Genomic DNA, 14,472 nt, shown 5'->3' with positions numbered 1-14,472 from the left:
ATTTGGGATCCATTGCCTGCAGTATGACGTAATACCCAAAAACGCACGCACTTCTCTCTGTGTGCTTGGTACAGTCATCTGCGAGATTGCTTTGATTCTCTCTGGGGTCAACCTTCTTCCCTCCTTTGACAAAAGATGACCTAAGTAGGTCACTTCTTGGCAACAATATTGCAGTTTAGAAGGTGACACCTTGTGATGTAAGTCTGACAAATGACGTAATAAAGAAATTGTAGCTGCTTTTCAAGTTTCCTTGTCATCAGCGGCTAGTAAAAGATCATCTACGTATTGGATCAGAGCAACACCAGGAGGAAGTACAAGAGCATCTAATTGACTCTTCAATGCTTGACTGTAAATTGAAGGGCTCTCACAGTAACCTTGTGGAGCGCGCTTGAATCTGAAACTGCGACCTCCTAAGGAGAAACCAAAAATGTCTCTACTTTCCTCGGCTATCGGAATGCTGAAAAATGCATTTTTCAAGTCGATAACTGTAAACCATGAGGCTGAGGCAGGAATCAACGTCAATAATGCAGTGATATCTGGGACCACAGGAAACTGCGGAATCACGATTTTGTTTACTTCTCTGAGGTCAATCACAAATCTGTAGATTGGAGGTTTGGAAGGGTCAGTGCATTTCAAAATCGGCAGAACAGGACTATTGCAGACATTTCCTCTAGTTTCCTCAATCACATCTTTCTGTATTAAGTCTTTCACAATCAGTAAGAGTGCACGTTCCCCTTCATTCGAAATCCGATACTGTGGGATTCGTGGGAATTTAACATTCGCTTTCAGACTTACCACATAAGGGGGAATTTCCAAGAGGCCTACATCGTTAGGACCAGTTGCCCAAAGAGTATCAGGGAGAGAACGCAGCTCCGGTGGGAGCTTATCCATCGACATATACATTGGAGAGATAACTCTTTTGCCTAATGTGAGCTGTACTCCCGAAGGAGAACAGTACAGTGTCGCATGCAGGCGTTTCAACAGATCTAAACCAAGTAGATTCTCATTACAACCGGTTGTTAGGATAAGGGGTGCTTCTAGTTCGCATGGCCCCACAGATATTGGCAAAGGACTAGAAACAGGATTGTGAACAGGGGCGCCTGAGAAACCTACTGAAGTGTTCGTTAAGCCAGACAAAGGTGCGCCAGGGAGTTTCGCATGCATAATTGAACTTTTTGCCGCACCAGTATCCAGCAGAAACGGTTCGACCACGCCTGAGGTAACTACTGCGACATAAGGTCCACTCTGATCAACTGGAACTGATACTACTCCCTCTCTTTGCCTGTGGCTGTCCTAGTACTCGCTTCTCTGAATCTCCTCATTATGATCATAATAATCTTCAACATGATACTGTGGAGATCTACCTGCTTGCGCAGATTGTGCATTTCGCTGATCGAAATAATTCGATTGGCGATCGGCCTGTGGTGTCATAGTACCACGTCCTCTACCTCTAGGAGTTTGCATAAATCCAACAGTACCTCTCTGAGCTGGGACACCACTAGTCTGTGCGTGCAGTACCGGACACTCATTCTTATAATGGCCCTCCTTTTTACAATAGGCACACTGATTCCATGCTAACTGTTGTCGAGAAAAACCATAATTAAATCTTTGGGATGTCCCTTGCTGGAATTGTGGCTGTTGCTGAAACTGGGGTCGCTGCTGTGAATCTGACTGATTCGAACGAGGCGGATACGCCTGTTGCAAAAGAACTTTAGTCTTTAAATCTTTTGTTTTCTTTTCTGACTTTTCCTTCTCTTCTTTCTCTCTATTCTCGTAATACTGAGCAGTTGCAAGTATCTGTGCTGTTGTCGACACTGCCCATGCACTTTCAGAATCCTTTAACTTGTTACTAAGTTCAGGTAGTAAATTAAACACAAACTTGTCGACGAACAATCTCTGGCCTCCTTCAGTACTCATATCTTGCCCACTGTGGTCTACGAAGGTCTCTTCAAATCTAGTGAAAAAGTCAGAAACGCCTTCGTCCTTCTTTTGTTTGCATGCCGATAGTTTATCCCAATTGACTCGTAACGCTGGCATCAGCGTTTTCATCAGATTAATTATTCTGCCAGGCAAGGCAGCAATCAGAGGTTCAGGTTTAGCACCGCCAACTTGTTGCGCATCTGCTGCTACAATTACTGGCCAATCACCTCCTAAGGCGACTGGGTGGTTCTCTTGCCGAATCTTGGCCCATATAGGCTGTGGCACTACATTACCAAATAACATTTCAATGTCTGCCAAATTCATGATGCACGCTTGAACTGTCTGCGTTAACTCTTTGTAATAACCAGCAGGATTTTTACGTGGGTCTGGTAACGCTTGTTTTACTGCTAATACTTCGGCCCGCTTCCAAGGGATGTGTATCCACACTCTCTGGAAATGTGCCGGGGCAGCTACAATATTATTAGCCCCATCAGCTTGAACTGCATCACGCCATATCGGCGGAACTTCCCTCATCGGATATTGACCTCGTTTTTTCCTAGTAGTAATCGGTGAACCATCAGGGTCTCTTGTCGCTCGAAGAGGGGAATCATCCCTATGGGCTAAAATCAGTTCTATCGCTCCTCTTACTCCTGAACCTATCACCATTCCTGCGGCGAACTTCTGTTGAATATTTATCAGATCAGAGGGGACGGAATCTAAGTAATCATCTTCCCATTCTTCACGCACAAGAGAACACATCACGTCAAAAACATAACGTTGAGTTGGTTCATTCCATTGCATAAAAGTATCTAACACTCTTTGTGCATCATACTTCACAGCTTTCGACATCCACCTAAGAGCTGTCGAATCTAACATGTCTCGTTCCTGAGGACCAGGAAGCTGGCTACGTCTCTGTATAGAGTCAGAAACGGGGGTCTCAATTAAAGACCTGTAGAGAGGAGTTAAGATATTAGTTAGAGAGTCGGTTATTTTCCGACGAACGGAAAGCGGAGTCAGAATGTTCACAGGGTTCGGGGATAGGGCAGCTGGAGCAGATGAAATAGTAAGGGTGGGAGTAGCAGGTAAAGCAGTTTGCGTAACGACAGGCAAAGGCAGAGCAGGCGACCCAGGAAGAGGGGGTGCCGAAGGAACATTAACCACGGGAAGGACAGGAGCTGGAATCAAAGGAAGTGGAGCAACTATTCCAGGCTGACCAGCAGCTGGCTGTACAACAGGTAGTAACTGTGGTACTGTAATACCTTGTGCATACGGTGGAGGTGAATTCAACAGGTAAGACAACAGAGGATCCTTCTCATGATCCTCCATCGGCTTAGTAGGACAAGATGGCAATGCAGGGTAACATTTATCAATTGCCAAATTATATTTTCTATTCGCCATCTCCATTGCTTTCTCAGTCTCGTTGACATGCAGCTGCCTAGCAGACTCCATTAAAGTCAACCCTTTCTCTTTCTGTTCTTTCTTCGTCTTCCTAATTTCTCTCTGTTTGGCTTCTTTGCGCCATACGCGAAAAGAATCAAACATTGCCGGCCGGGCTTTTCTCTTAAACAACTTCATTTCTAGATTGTCTAGAATTTCGGTATCGAAGCTACCATGCGGTGGCCAACTAAGGACACCATCTTTTCTGGTATAACGGACCCATACTTCATTATACGTAATAGGACCAACACCATGTTTACAATAGAGCTCATATGTAGGAGTTCCAATCGGAGGAACCGAACACGAATCCTCCAACCGGGAATCCCCGTTGCAACGTAACCAGGACAAGAAACAATTACTACTGGTAGTCATGACAAACAAAGACAAATTCCAACCAAAAATGCGCAAAGAACTTAGGCCTACCAAAATGAACTAATACCAAAACAAAGATTATCTAAACAAGAGCAACCAGTGATAATCTACGAATTAAACCAGAGCAACAAGGAACAACCAAACTGAGCGTAGCCCACTTAATACTTAACTGAAATGTGGAAGACGTCACCAAGGAGAACCCGTCTACGTCTCGCCGTACTAAGGTCTGCACCTCGGGTCCAAGACAGGGCGACAGTCAGGGCAGCGGTCCTCTGTAGCCGTCTGGGAACGGGAACCCTCGTGGAAGAGATCGTCGGGCCACTTTTACGACATGCAGGGATCGATGAAGCGGGGTACCTCCCTCCGGAATCTTCACATGAAACTTCTCGAACTTTTCAGGCTTTGGACCGGTACCGGATGACGTCGCCCCACGTTGGGCGCCAATTTGAGGTTCTGGACTTTTAAGAGTCCAGAGGTGTCAGGGAAACAACACCCAAAGACCCCTGAGTTCCTCCTGTCTCGGTGCACAAATAAACAGAGACACGGGCTTCTCGATGGTGGCGTCAAAGACCAAGATTTATTTTCTGCAGGGACACAAAAGTCATAGGAACCACACAGAGGCAGAATCTACGAGACTGTTCAAATTGCATTAAGTGGGTTGTTCTTTAAATACACGCAAAATGTCTTTAGGCAACATTACACGAATATTTCTCATGCCCAAACCGGTATCCCAAACAAACAGTAAATAGATATCAAACAATAATTAGTCGTAGGATTTCGGTATGCGATCAGGTTCCCTTGACAGTTTTCCATTCTTTGTCCGATCCTCCCCATCATAAAAATCGTAACCTCCCCATTGTAAAAGCCCAGAAGGAGAGGAGCAGAGCCAGGTGCAAAGGATTGAAAAGTAGGATAAGAGGTGTTTATGGATCATAAACGGGCATGGCTACCGTCTTTGGCCTTTCAGTCAGGACAACGGACACGAGAACCAGTATAGCAGGACTGGCCTCAGGCAGGGGAGGCAGCTTGATTCTGCCTAGTCATGTAGCGTCAGCCTTTCTTGGGGCTTGAGCTTACGTGTCCTTAACAAGGTGACTCTGCCGGGGTCATTGCCCGTTCATTGACTATGTGAGGGCAAGAAACAAAATGGATGCCGTAACTAAAATGGATGCCATGACTTTACAACAGAATGCCCTATTTCTCAGTGAATTCATGCTAGTTGCGTAGCGAAAACACTGTTATGCATGTAATGTATCATTTGCGGTTCATTGGTACCAAAATCGTGTCAGTACTACGATACCGATTTCACGGGTTCGGATCGCTACAGAACCTCACCGTGTTTTATTTTATTTATACATAATCATTTTTTTGGGTCATTCAACGTTACAACTTGAATTAGTGTGACCGAAAGCTCGCCCTCTCAGCAGTATTGGTTTATTGAGTATCCACTCTTTGGACACTGTGTTGCACATGCTCAGAGTGGCATTTTCCATTATTTAGGATTTATTATTTGTAGAGCATGAAGAAAATGTAAAATAGACAGACAGACATACTTTGACATGCGCCCTGGACCCTTTTTTATCTAATCTAAAAAAAGACACCAAATATTGGAAAAGCTGGCATGCAATAAAACTGGTGAACATTCATTCAGCTGTTTTGGAGTCAACACAAGCAGAAACGTATCCTGTAAGAAATCCCCTTTTATGTGAGCCAGGTCACAAGTTTTGCCACGTCTCCTGCTTACTATTAATTGAACTATGTGAACGATCCTCACCAAGTTTGGCATTCTCATTGAACTCCATTTCTTCAAATATATTGAAGGTGTAGAAATTAGATTTTCCTTAAAGTGAGATATCAACCAGAGGTGCGTTCACTGCGTTATGCTGTGCAGAAACAGCGCATTTAGTATTTGCTGGAACAAAAGTGTGTTGCCTAAGTTTGTCTGCATGATGCTCTCAGAATAAATGGCAATTTGCAAAAAACTATCAAGATTTGGTGCTGAGTTTTGTATTATGAATTCACTGCTAATCTATTTTTCAAATCTCTTACTCAAGCTCCCGCAGACCTCCCTCTCCCAAGATAGCAAGTTGGTTTATGTTCAGTTGTTGTGGGACAACATAAATATCCACCAACAACCTGGAGAACCTCTTTATGCATGCTGGAGAAACCTGAGTAAGTATATAGGGAATTGATATTTTACTCTACACTGCATACATAGAGGGATTCCTAACCTCATCTCATGCCTGGATAATACCAATACATATAGCAATCCAAGTTTTTCGAATGCAACTTTTTAAATTTGTTTTTCCACGTCATGCTTGACAGTAGCACTGAATGTTTTTTGTATTCCTTGTAATAGTATTCCCTGCCCTATCCCATACTAATGTCACCCATGCCATATAAGAAAAGTTAAAGAATTAAAAATCTTACAGCATACAAATGAAAACCAGTTAGATACATTCTCTCAAAGTTTGTGACAGTTTCCAACTTTAATGACAGTTGTTGTTGAATGGGTTATCAAATTGTAACAGTGTCCGACGTTAGCACAGCATGGGTAAATAAGAAAATAAATTGACACTGTGTGCTGACACACTTTAATTTATTTCCCTGCTCCATGTTACTTAAACTTGCCCATCATGTGGAAGTATAGTTTCACCCCATCAGCTGTGTGTGTGGGGGGGGGGTGATTTTAACTGCCTGCATTATTATCATGGCTACACCGTGTTAAATCACTCCTATATACTTTACTTAATAACCCTAATTATGAGATAACTTCCTCTTATGGTATAAACTATTAGGGACAAATGATGCCTTGATGAGAATGAAATGTTTGTTTGGATGCATATCGCCTGATGATTTGTTGTTTCTTAACATAGAACTGTTTAGTTGACTTTTGTTCTGGAATAACATGAGCTATTTACCAATGGCCTCCATGCAAGTCTTCCATACAAACTATACCTTATTAGTTGTTCTACCGCTCTGCACAAAAATGGGCTATTGAATAACTACCCAGCAATGTGCTACTGTGTGACCACACCCAACTATAGGCTACTAAGTGACCTCACCCAACAGTGGGTCTTGGGTCATCCAGCTGCTTTATATATTCGATTTCCTTCATCATGCATCTGTTCATTCATGGTAATCTCCTATCTATTGCCACAACATCTCTTTTCTGTGACAATGAATGTCTCGCTTAGCAATTCTCAGCCACACAACCATTAGTGTTTTGATGCCCTGTATTATCTCTAGATCTTTTAATAGAACCAAAGAGTCTGCTTGGATACCAGCTTGAGAGTGCATTCACCACATCCATGAGTGTGCCATTTATCTCTTGTTTCTCTGTTATTCTACATCTCTACAACAACTGCCCAGAATCTCCCTTTTCGGTCCTACATCTGTGTCAGTCTGCAGTTTTTTTCTTGAGTGGTATGTTGCATGTGTTTTAACTGAATTAAGCACAACCTTTTGTAAGTTACCACTTTTCTTGAAGCTACGTACACATTACACCATTCCTCTTCAACTAACATCCCCTCAATTCCCTGAGCTTTTTGAAGAAATCAGGTGTGTGCATTATGAGAGCCCATTGAGTCATTTTCTGAAACTCGTTCAGAATGCTGCCCGAGCTCTGCCATCACTAGACCTTCTGGCAGCTCGGACTTAGTCATAATGCTAATTAGTGGCCAAGAACCTGGTAGACTGTAACCTATAAACCACGTAACCATTACATGAGGATGGTATGTTCTGGGCAATGATCAGTCCTGTGAATCTCATGGAGTAACTGTTGTTAATAGGTTCCAAGCCTCGTTTCACCATGGCTCAAGAATATTCACTAAGAATATACTTTTATGACTTTTCTTAAAGTCAAAACCCAGTTTGAGTGTTTGTGTATATTTTGGACTGTAAGAGCAGACAAAATAGTGGCAACATTAGTGACTAGTAAACAGAATATTAGAAAGAATTGCAACATTCTAACAGCATTCTAGAGTTTCCCTGCATCTGTGCTACAACCCCTCTCTTCTTGCCTTTAACTAAGCCATTTTACTACCAAAAGGAGCCCGTACAAGTGTCTTGGGTGGCCTTGCCTTTCACCTGCATACCATGATGGACCAATGGAGATATTCTGTATAAAGAGAGCTAATGTCCTAGCAAGTTGACAAGGCCGGTGTGGTCATCCCAAGGTCCCTACTTGTGGCCTTCGAAAAGATGTTTACAGATCCTGTCTGTGCAATCCCAAAATCTGAAGTTTTCAGCACCCCGGAGGTGTGAATATTCCTATAACGGAAGAATTTATTTTTATTTAGGAATAATACTCTTTTCATGTTGTAAACAACAATCAAGACACAATTTCACCTACTGCGGATTCCATGAAACATTGTTGATTGTTTGAACTGCAAACTTTAAACGGTATGAAATATGTTGACTGTTGGGATTATATATATCTAAATAATTTCAGAGTATCAAATGAAACTGAAACAGTCATTAAACATATGCGTACAAACAAAATTAAATGCAGTATGCATTTATAATTGGAAAATGGTCACTCAAATTAATATATGAAATGCAATGGGAATACCCAAGCTATAAAAACGAGAAGTTTACATCATCCCTGGAATGATAGTGGAGTGACAGTTGTGTGTATGTGTGAATATATATATATTTGCCTAGTGGTGGTCGCCACTGGGTAGTTTGGATTGTGCTTCCATAAGAAATGCCTTTTTTGTGTTGCTAATAACTTTGGTGCTGTTGGACTTATCTCCACGAAGCTTTTAAAAAAAGTCCTACTTTTTGACTAATTTGTGCATGGAAGGTTTCGTGGTGATCCATTAAGCGGGGGCTGAGAAAAAAAGGGGTTCCAAAACTCACTTTCCCCATTAATTTTTTTTATAGGAACTTTAGACGCAGCTACAGCCCAAACCGCTTAATGCATTTACAGGACATTTTGCAAAAAGCTAGATCTTGGTTCAGAAAGAGTGCTTTTTGTCATTTGGTGTAAACTCGCATAGTAGTTTAGAGCAATTAATGCTCAAAAACGTTGCATATTTCTCGCCGTGGAGGCTCCATGGACTAAAGAGATCTCCTGTTGAGATCGAATCCGCTGCCACCACATCAACCAGTAAGTGATGGCGGCTATCTTTGGATGTTGAAATCTGTCCCGAATCCTTAAAAAAATAAAAAAAGACATAGGGGGCAGGGTATGGTTGTAGGCTTTACATATGGTAACAAAATATTACTTTACTTTAAAAAAAAAAAAACTAGAAATTCACTGAAAAAAACAAAGGTTAAAGTAATTTTATAGTTGGGTGAGAATGTATTTCTGTGACAATGGCACATTTTAAATGTAAAAAACCACTGAGCTTCACCAGTTATAGTTATCTCTTGTAACTATAAACTGGTGCCCTAAGGTAACTATAACTCTCCCCCTCACCATGCACTGCTAATTTCCCCACATATCACGTCACTCATGACATCTTCCATGACATCTTCTATGACCTCTTCTATGACATCATTGATAATATCACTGGAACATTTGCAGTGAAATTATTATTTTTTTCTTTTTTTTTTTTTTTTTTTTAAAAAACCTTTATTCGTGCATCTTAAAAGAACAAATACGGGCCTACAACCGTCAGGCCGGCCACGATACAGTTAAGCACTGATACCCACATTACATCCCCTGTGCGTCAACGGTCAAGATTAACAACGAGTTATGAGTTACATACTGGAGATATCTTTGACACCCGGGGAAGGAGAGGTGAAGGTTAATTTTAGGTTTTTAAGATAATTGTATCAGGGAAAAAAAGGTCAGTGAAGGATAAGAACAAAGGAGATTCGAGTCCGCAAGATAGCTTCACCACACGGGAGAGCAGCAACATCAGTAAAAACAACAATGGAAGTAAAATCTCAAGCAGTGAGGCGGTGCAGAGATATAACAGGATAGTCACATGAGCAAGTACGCACCCCTCCAGAGCCGCCCCCACTCGATCCACCCCACACCCGGACCCCGAATCGAAGCAAGTAGAGCGCAGAGACATAAAAGAAAAAAGGCCCATAGAACTAATTAAGAACAGAGTATTACCCCCCCACCCTACACCAATGCGGAGGCTACGGCCTGCCCCCCCCCCCCAGCATAGTGCCTGTCGCCCAATGAACCCGAAATATAGACAAGAGAGAAAGTAGGAATAGAGTAAGAAAATAAGATAACAGAAAAGAAGGTGGGGAGGAGCCCACGGAACACCAGAGCGCCCCAAACCATCAGCCAGCTATGGCCTCCACACACTGAGAGCCCATTACGCCAAAAGAAAAAACTGCATGCGAAGATACCGTGTCACCACAATTTAAGCGAAGGAAGACAAGTCGCGACGAGAGCGCACAAAACATACATACAGTTCCAGTCCCAGGCCAGCCCGTCCATGAACCATGGCGATGGAAGTCAGTCTAGCCCTGGCCCGATCGCGGGCTTGGGATTAAGCCAGCCCCCACATGAAGGCCCCGTGTCCCGAGCAGACAAAGACAAGATGGCCGCTTGTGAGAAGATGGCGAAGTAGGATCACGAAATGGCCGCCGACCATCTATTGAGGTCCCTCTTTGCACCACATAAAATCCAGACCTGGCAAGTAAAGTACAGGAGTTCCACAAAAAAGAAGCAGTAGGCCACCGCGGACGGGTCCTCGAAGCCGTTGGGTATCGCTCAGCAGGATACTCTTGCGGACGCGGTGAGGCAGGCAACAATGAAGCAGGCAGCCATGACCAGGGGGACAAAGTATCCGCAGTTGAGGTGGAGAGCGGTGGGCCCCGGGTGCCGGGAACGCCGGATGCAGGCACCAGTGTAGCACAATCGCACACCGCCGTTGCGTCCCCGCAAGAGGACAAAAGCACCGGGAGACCCACGCCCTGTGGATGACCAACAGAGCGCTCACGACCCGCAGCCGACAGTATGGGGTCAAACCGCTCACTCAGCGCCTGCAGGCCAGCGCACATCTGTAGTTGAAAGTCCCGCAGGACAGCCAGAACGGAGCCGCATGTCAGCGGAAGCCGGGCCCCCACATCGGCAGCAATCCGGGACGGCACTGTGGAGCTGGTGTCCGGAAGAGGGAGGGCGAAGTGGGCAGCGGGCGAGACCGGAGTATCACCCCCCAGCCGCGAGCAGGCAATCAACGCCATGTTTTGCCGCTGTACGTTGCAATGGCCAGGGGGGGGGGTCGTGGCAAGGAGTCGACTCCCCTCAGGTCTACGCCGCAACAGGGAAGGCCGACAGTCGCTTCTCTTCTCGCAGGTTCTCTTTGCCGCCGGCTAGGCAATAGGCGAAGGGGGTCAGCAGCCTCCCACAGCGCGGCCCCCAGAGCAGGCCGGGAGACCCGCCGCACCGGGGCCCACCCCACAGCTCCAGCCCGTCAGGCACAGGGTGCAGAAGGTGTCCGGCCGTCCCTCCCCGGGCTCATCCGGCGACGATCCGTGGTGCAAGGTGAGATCGGGACCGCGGGGCTCAGGTTAGCGCTAGCTGGTCCGGTAACTGCGGAGCTTCCAGGGGGCCGGCAAAGGCCATAATGGACAGGGGTTCAGTGCAGAGAACAAAAGCACCCAGAACTCGGGCATCCGGGCGGGCTGAGACTCCGGGAAAGCGGCAGCGCAGTCAGCGCGTCTTCGCACACGTTGCACCTCGAGAATCGGCGAGGATGGGCATCAGGATAGTAGTCCGAGGCCACGGGCCGACGGAGCCGGGCGCTCAAGCGTCTGCTCCGGTCGCCATCTTGGCTCCTCCTGCAGTGAAATTATTGATGACAAAACTGCATGGCAGGGGCGTGAGCTAGTTACCTTGGGGCACGTGTTATAGTTACCAGAGCAAACTAAAACTGGTGAATTTCAGTGATTTTTATTATCTTTAAAATGTTCCATTGTCACTGAGAGATATATATATATATATATATATATCTCCAGAATAGTTTAAATGACACAAGCCAGCTTGAAATGTATTCACTGAAAATCACATTTAGACCACAGTCTGGTCTTGATCACGTGACCTGTAGTGTCATGCAATGGGTTTAAATGTCCTCCTCACATTAACAAACAGTGAGAACAGAATCAATCGCAAACTATATAATTGTGAGTACATTTGTATTTAAAGCAACAAAATAAATGACTACATTCAATACATTGTATGTTTTGCCACAATCATGATCAATAATAAACAGCTATGATATTTTTGTATCCACCGTTGTTTAGTTCTTGATTGACTGGTTACGATGAGCCAATCTGAGCAGAAACTCCTGCAGGAGTTTGAGAACCTTTTAGTCACGTGGGAGCGAGACAGGCGACGGGGGAAAAAAAGCCCCTTCTGCTAGTCAGATCGCTCCATTACTTGAAGTTGGGTGATAGTTAGATTCGTGCAAGCCTCCCACAAAGTCAACCATCCAGATACACAACTTTTTTTAAACTTAATGTCTCAAAAACTACTGAATAAATTTAGACCAAATCACAAAAAGCACAATTTCTGGACCAAGATCTAGCTTTCTGCCAAATTTGGTGTAATTCCGTTCACCTGCTTTCGGAGTATCGCTGTTCAGTTTTCCTTTAGAAAAATGAATGGGGAAATTGCATTTTGGAGCCCGCCTTTTTTCTCGGCCCCTGCTTGATGAACCTCCCTTTACTTTCCAGGAAAGAGCTGAGGTTGATAAAACTTTTTTTTTTAAAATGAAAAATTCACTAAGGTTCAACAAATGATGCCAAAGTTATTATCAAACCAAAAAATGCTCTTCTGGTGGTAACTAGGGGCTATTTGTACGACCATATTTTCTGCATAATTGGTCTGCCCCATGCACAAACCCTTTTTTGCGAGTCGGTAACCTATTACCGCCTTTGCAAAATAGGGTTTGCTATTCGCTATTGGGAAGGGGCATGCCAAAGGCGTCCCTTCCTAATAGCGAGTCTCACTTAAATGTATGATTGTTTTGCAACCGCAATTGCGGTCGCAAGACACTCACAGTTTACCACCTACTTCAAGTAGGTGGTAAGCCACTCGCAAATGGGAAGGGGTCCGCGGGGCACCCCTTTTACTTTGTGAGCGTGTGAGAAAATATAAAGAGCACGCAGTGGTCCTATGGACCCTTGCCTCCTCTTAAAAAATGAAACAAATGTTTAATTTTTCTTTTTAAATGCATCCCTTATTCCTTTGGGGCAACCCTAGAACAAGAACCTGGGGTAATAAATGCTCTTATCCAGACAATGGTTTGTGAGCCAAACTAAAAACAAGATTATATATACAATAGAACCTAGAGTAAAGAAAGCCAAGTGCTAGCCAAATTTCACATTACCCATGTACCAATAATCGTGTTGGAAAACTAATATTTAATGTAAATTTACATTAAATATTCGTTTTCCGACACGATTATTGGTACATGGGTAATGTGAAATGTGGATAGCACTTGGTTTTCTTTACACTAGGTTGTATTGTATTTATAAAATCTTGTTTTTAGTTTATTTAAAAAGCAGTCACAGGCATGGTGGTCTGCTGACTCGGGTAACTATATCGCTGAATTTCTCTGGTTTTGTATGTATATATATATATATATTACCTACTGGCGGTCGCCAGTAGGTAGTTATAGTTAGGACCCTGTTTCCATAGGAAAACCGCAACATTCTATTTTGAATAACTTTGGCGCCGGTCGACGAATCCTCGCGAAATTTTCAAAATAGGTGGGGCGCTGTGCTCCGCTCCTACCCTGAAAGTCTCGGGGGGATTCGTCAAGCGGGGGCTGAGATAAAAGGGGGGTCCCAAAACGCGTTTTTCCCATGCATTTTTCCATAGGACCTTTAGACACAGCTACAGCCCGAACGGCTGAACAGAATTACTTGAAATTTGGCAGAGAGGTAGCCATAAGGTCAAGGAAGTGCCTTTTGCAGGTCTGGTGTAAATCTGTTCAGTATTTCCTGAGAAAATAGCATTTAAAAGCATATATATATGTGGGCGGAGCCTAACCACACATCTCATCCTGAGATCTGATTGGCTGTCAGCACTTCATCCAAGAAGTGTTGGCAGCCATCTTGGGACCAATATACATGATAGCACCTCATTAAAAAGCATTGCAGTTAATAAAAGGTTTTAAGACTTTAAGACTTTAGTTACATTATAAATCATTTGTTGATGGTACCATACTCATTTTAGGAATTGTGGTATGTTCTAAGGTGATTTCACCATGTGAAAAAGCCTTCTGCTGGGATATCATGATTGAGAGAAAAATATTTTCTCATGCTTTTACCACAGAGGTTTGGAAGGTGATCTATAAGCTAAACTGAGAGCTTATTTTCTGTAAATTCACATTATCTTTCTCAGTCATGTGAGAATGAAGTCTGACATTCTCAGTAAAACATGTACATCCAACAAGGGCAGAGACTGTCAGTTGATTCCTTTGTGTTCTACTGCAGCTTCCCAGAGTGTTCCAAAGAACTACTAGAGCGCTAACAGTCCTACTTATGATAAACGTATGGCACACCTGAAGCCATCTTGCTTGGATTAAAGTGGTAACTCTTAAAACATTTAATTTAAAAAGGAACAAAATGAGGGGGTTCATTTTTCCATAAAAAGTATGATTAGTGCTGCAGAAAGAAAAATTAGGGCACATTTTGAGTGACTTCACAACTCCTCTTCTATTTCATTAAAAAATTCTGACATGCAGACTGAAACATGCACTTTCAATACCAGCAGCAGTTTTCCCTGGTGAGCAGTAGATTTACTACAGTGATCTAATGAGC

General features: G+C 43.7%; 1 protein-coding gene across 2 annotated transcripts in view; it reads left to right on the top strand.

Annotated features, from left to right (window-relative positions):
- DENND4C (DENN domain containing 4C) overlaps positions 1–14,472 on the top strand; it is a 1,124,311-nt gene that overhangs the window by 1,002,571 nt on the left and 107,268 nt on the right. For both annotated transcript variants that reach the window (XM_085634595.1, XM_085634603.1), the window contains one exon: positions 5,784–5,901. In XM_085634595.1, coding sequence (XP_085490721.1) covers positions 5,784–5,901 — 118 coding nt within the window. The remainder of the gene's footprint in view (positions 1–5,783; positions 5,902–14,472) is intronic.

Source organism: Triturus cristatus, chromosome 2_1, assembly GCF_964204655.1.
Source record: "Triturus cristatus chromosome 2_1, aTriCri1.1, whole genome shotgun sequence".
In the NCBI taxonomy this organism is placed as follows: domain Eukaryota; kingdom Metazoa; phylum Chordata; class Amphibia; order Caudata; family Salamandridae; genus Triturus; species Triturus cristatus.
The sequence above is the reverse complement of the archived record's forward strand: the minus strand, read 5'-3'. Positions and strand labels throughout refer to the sequence as shown.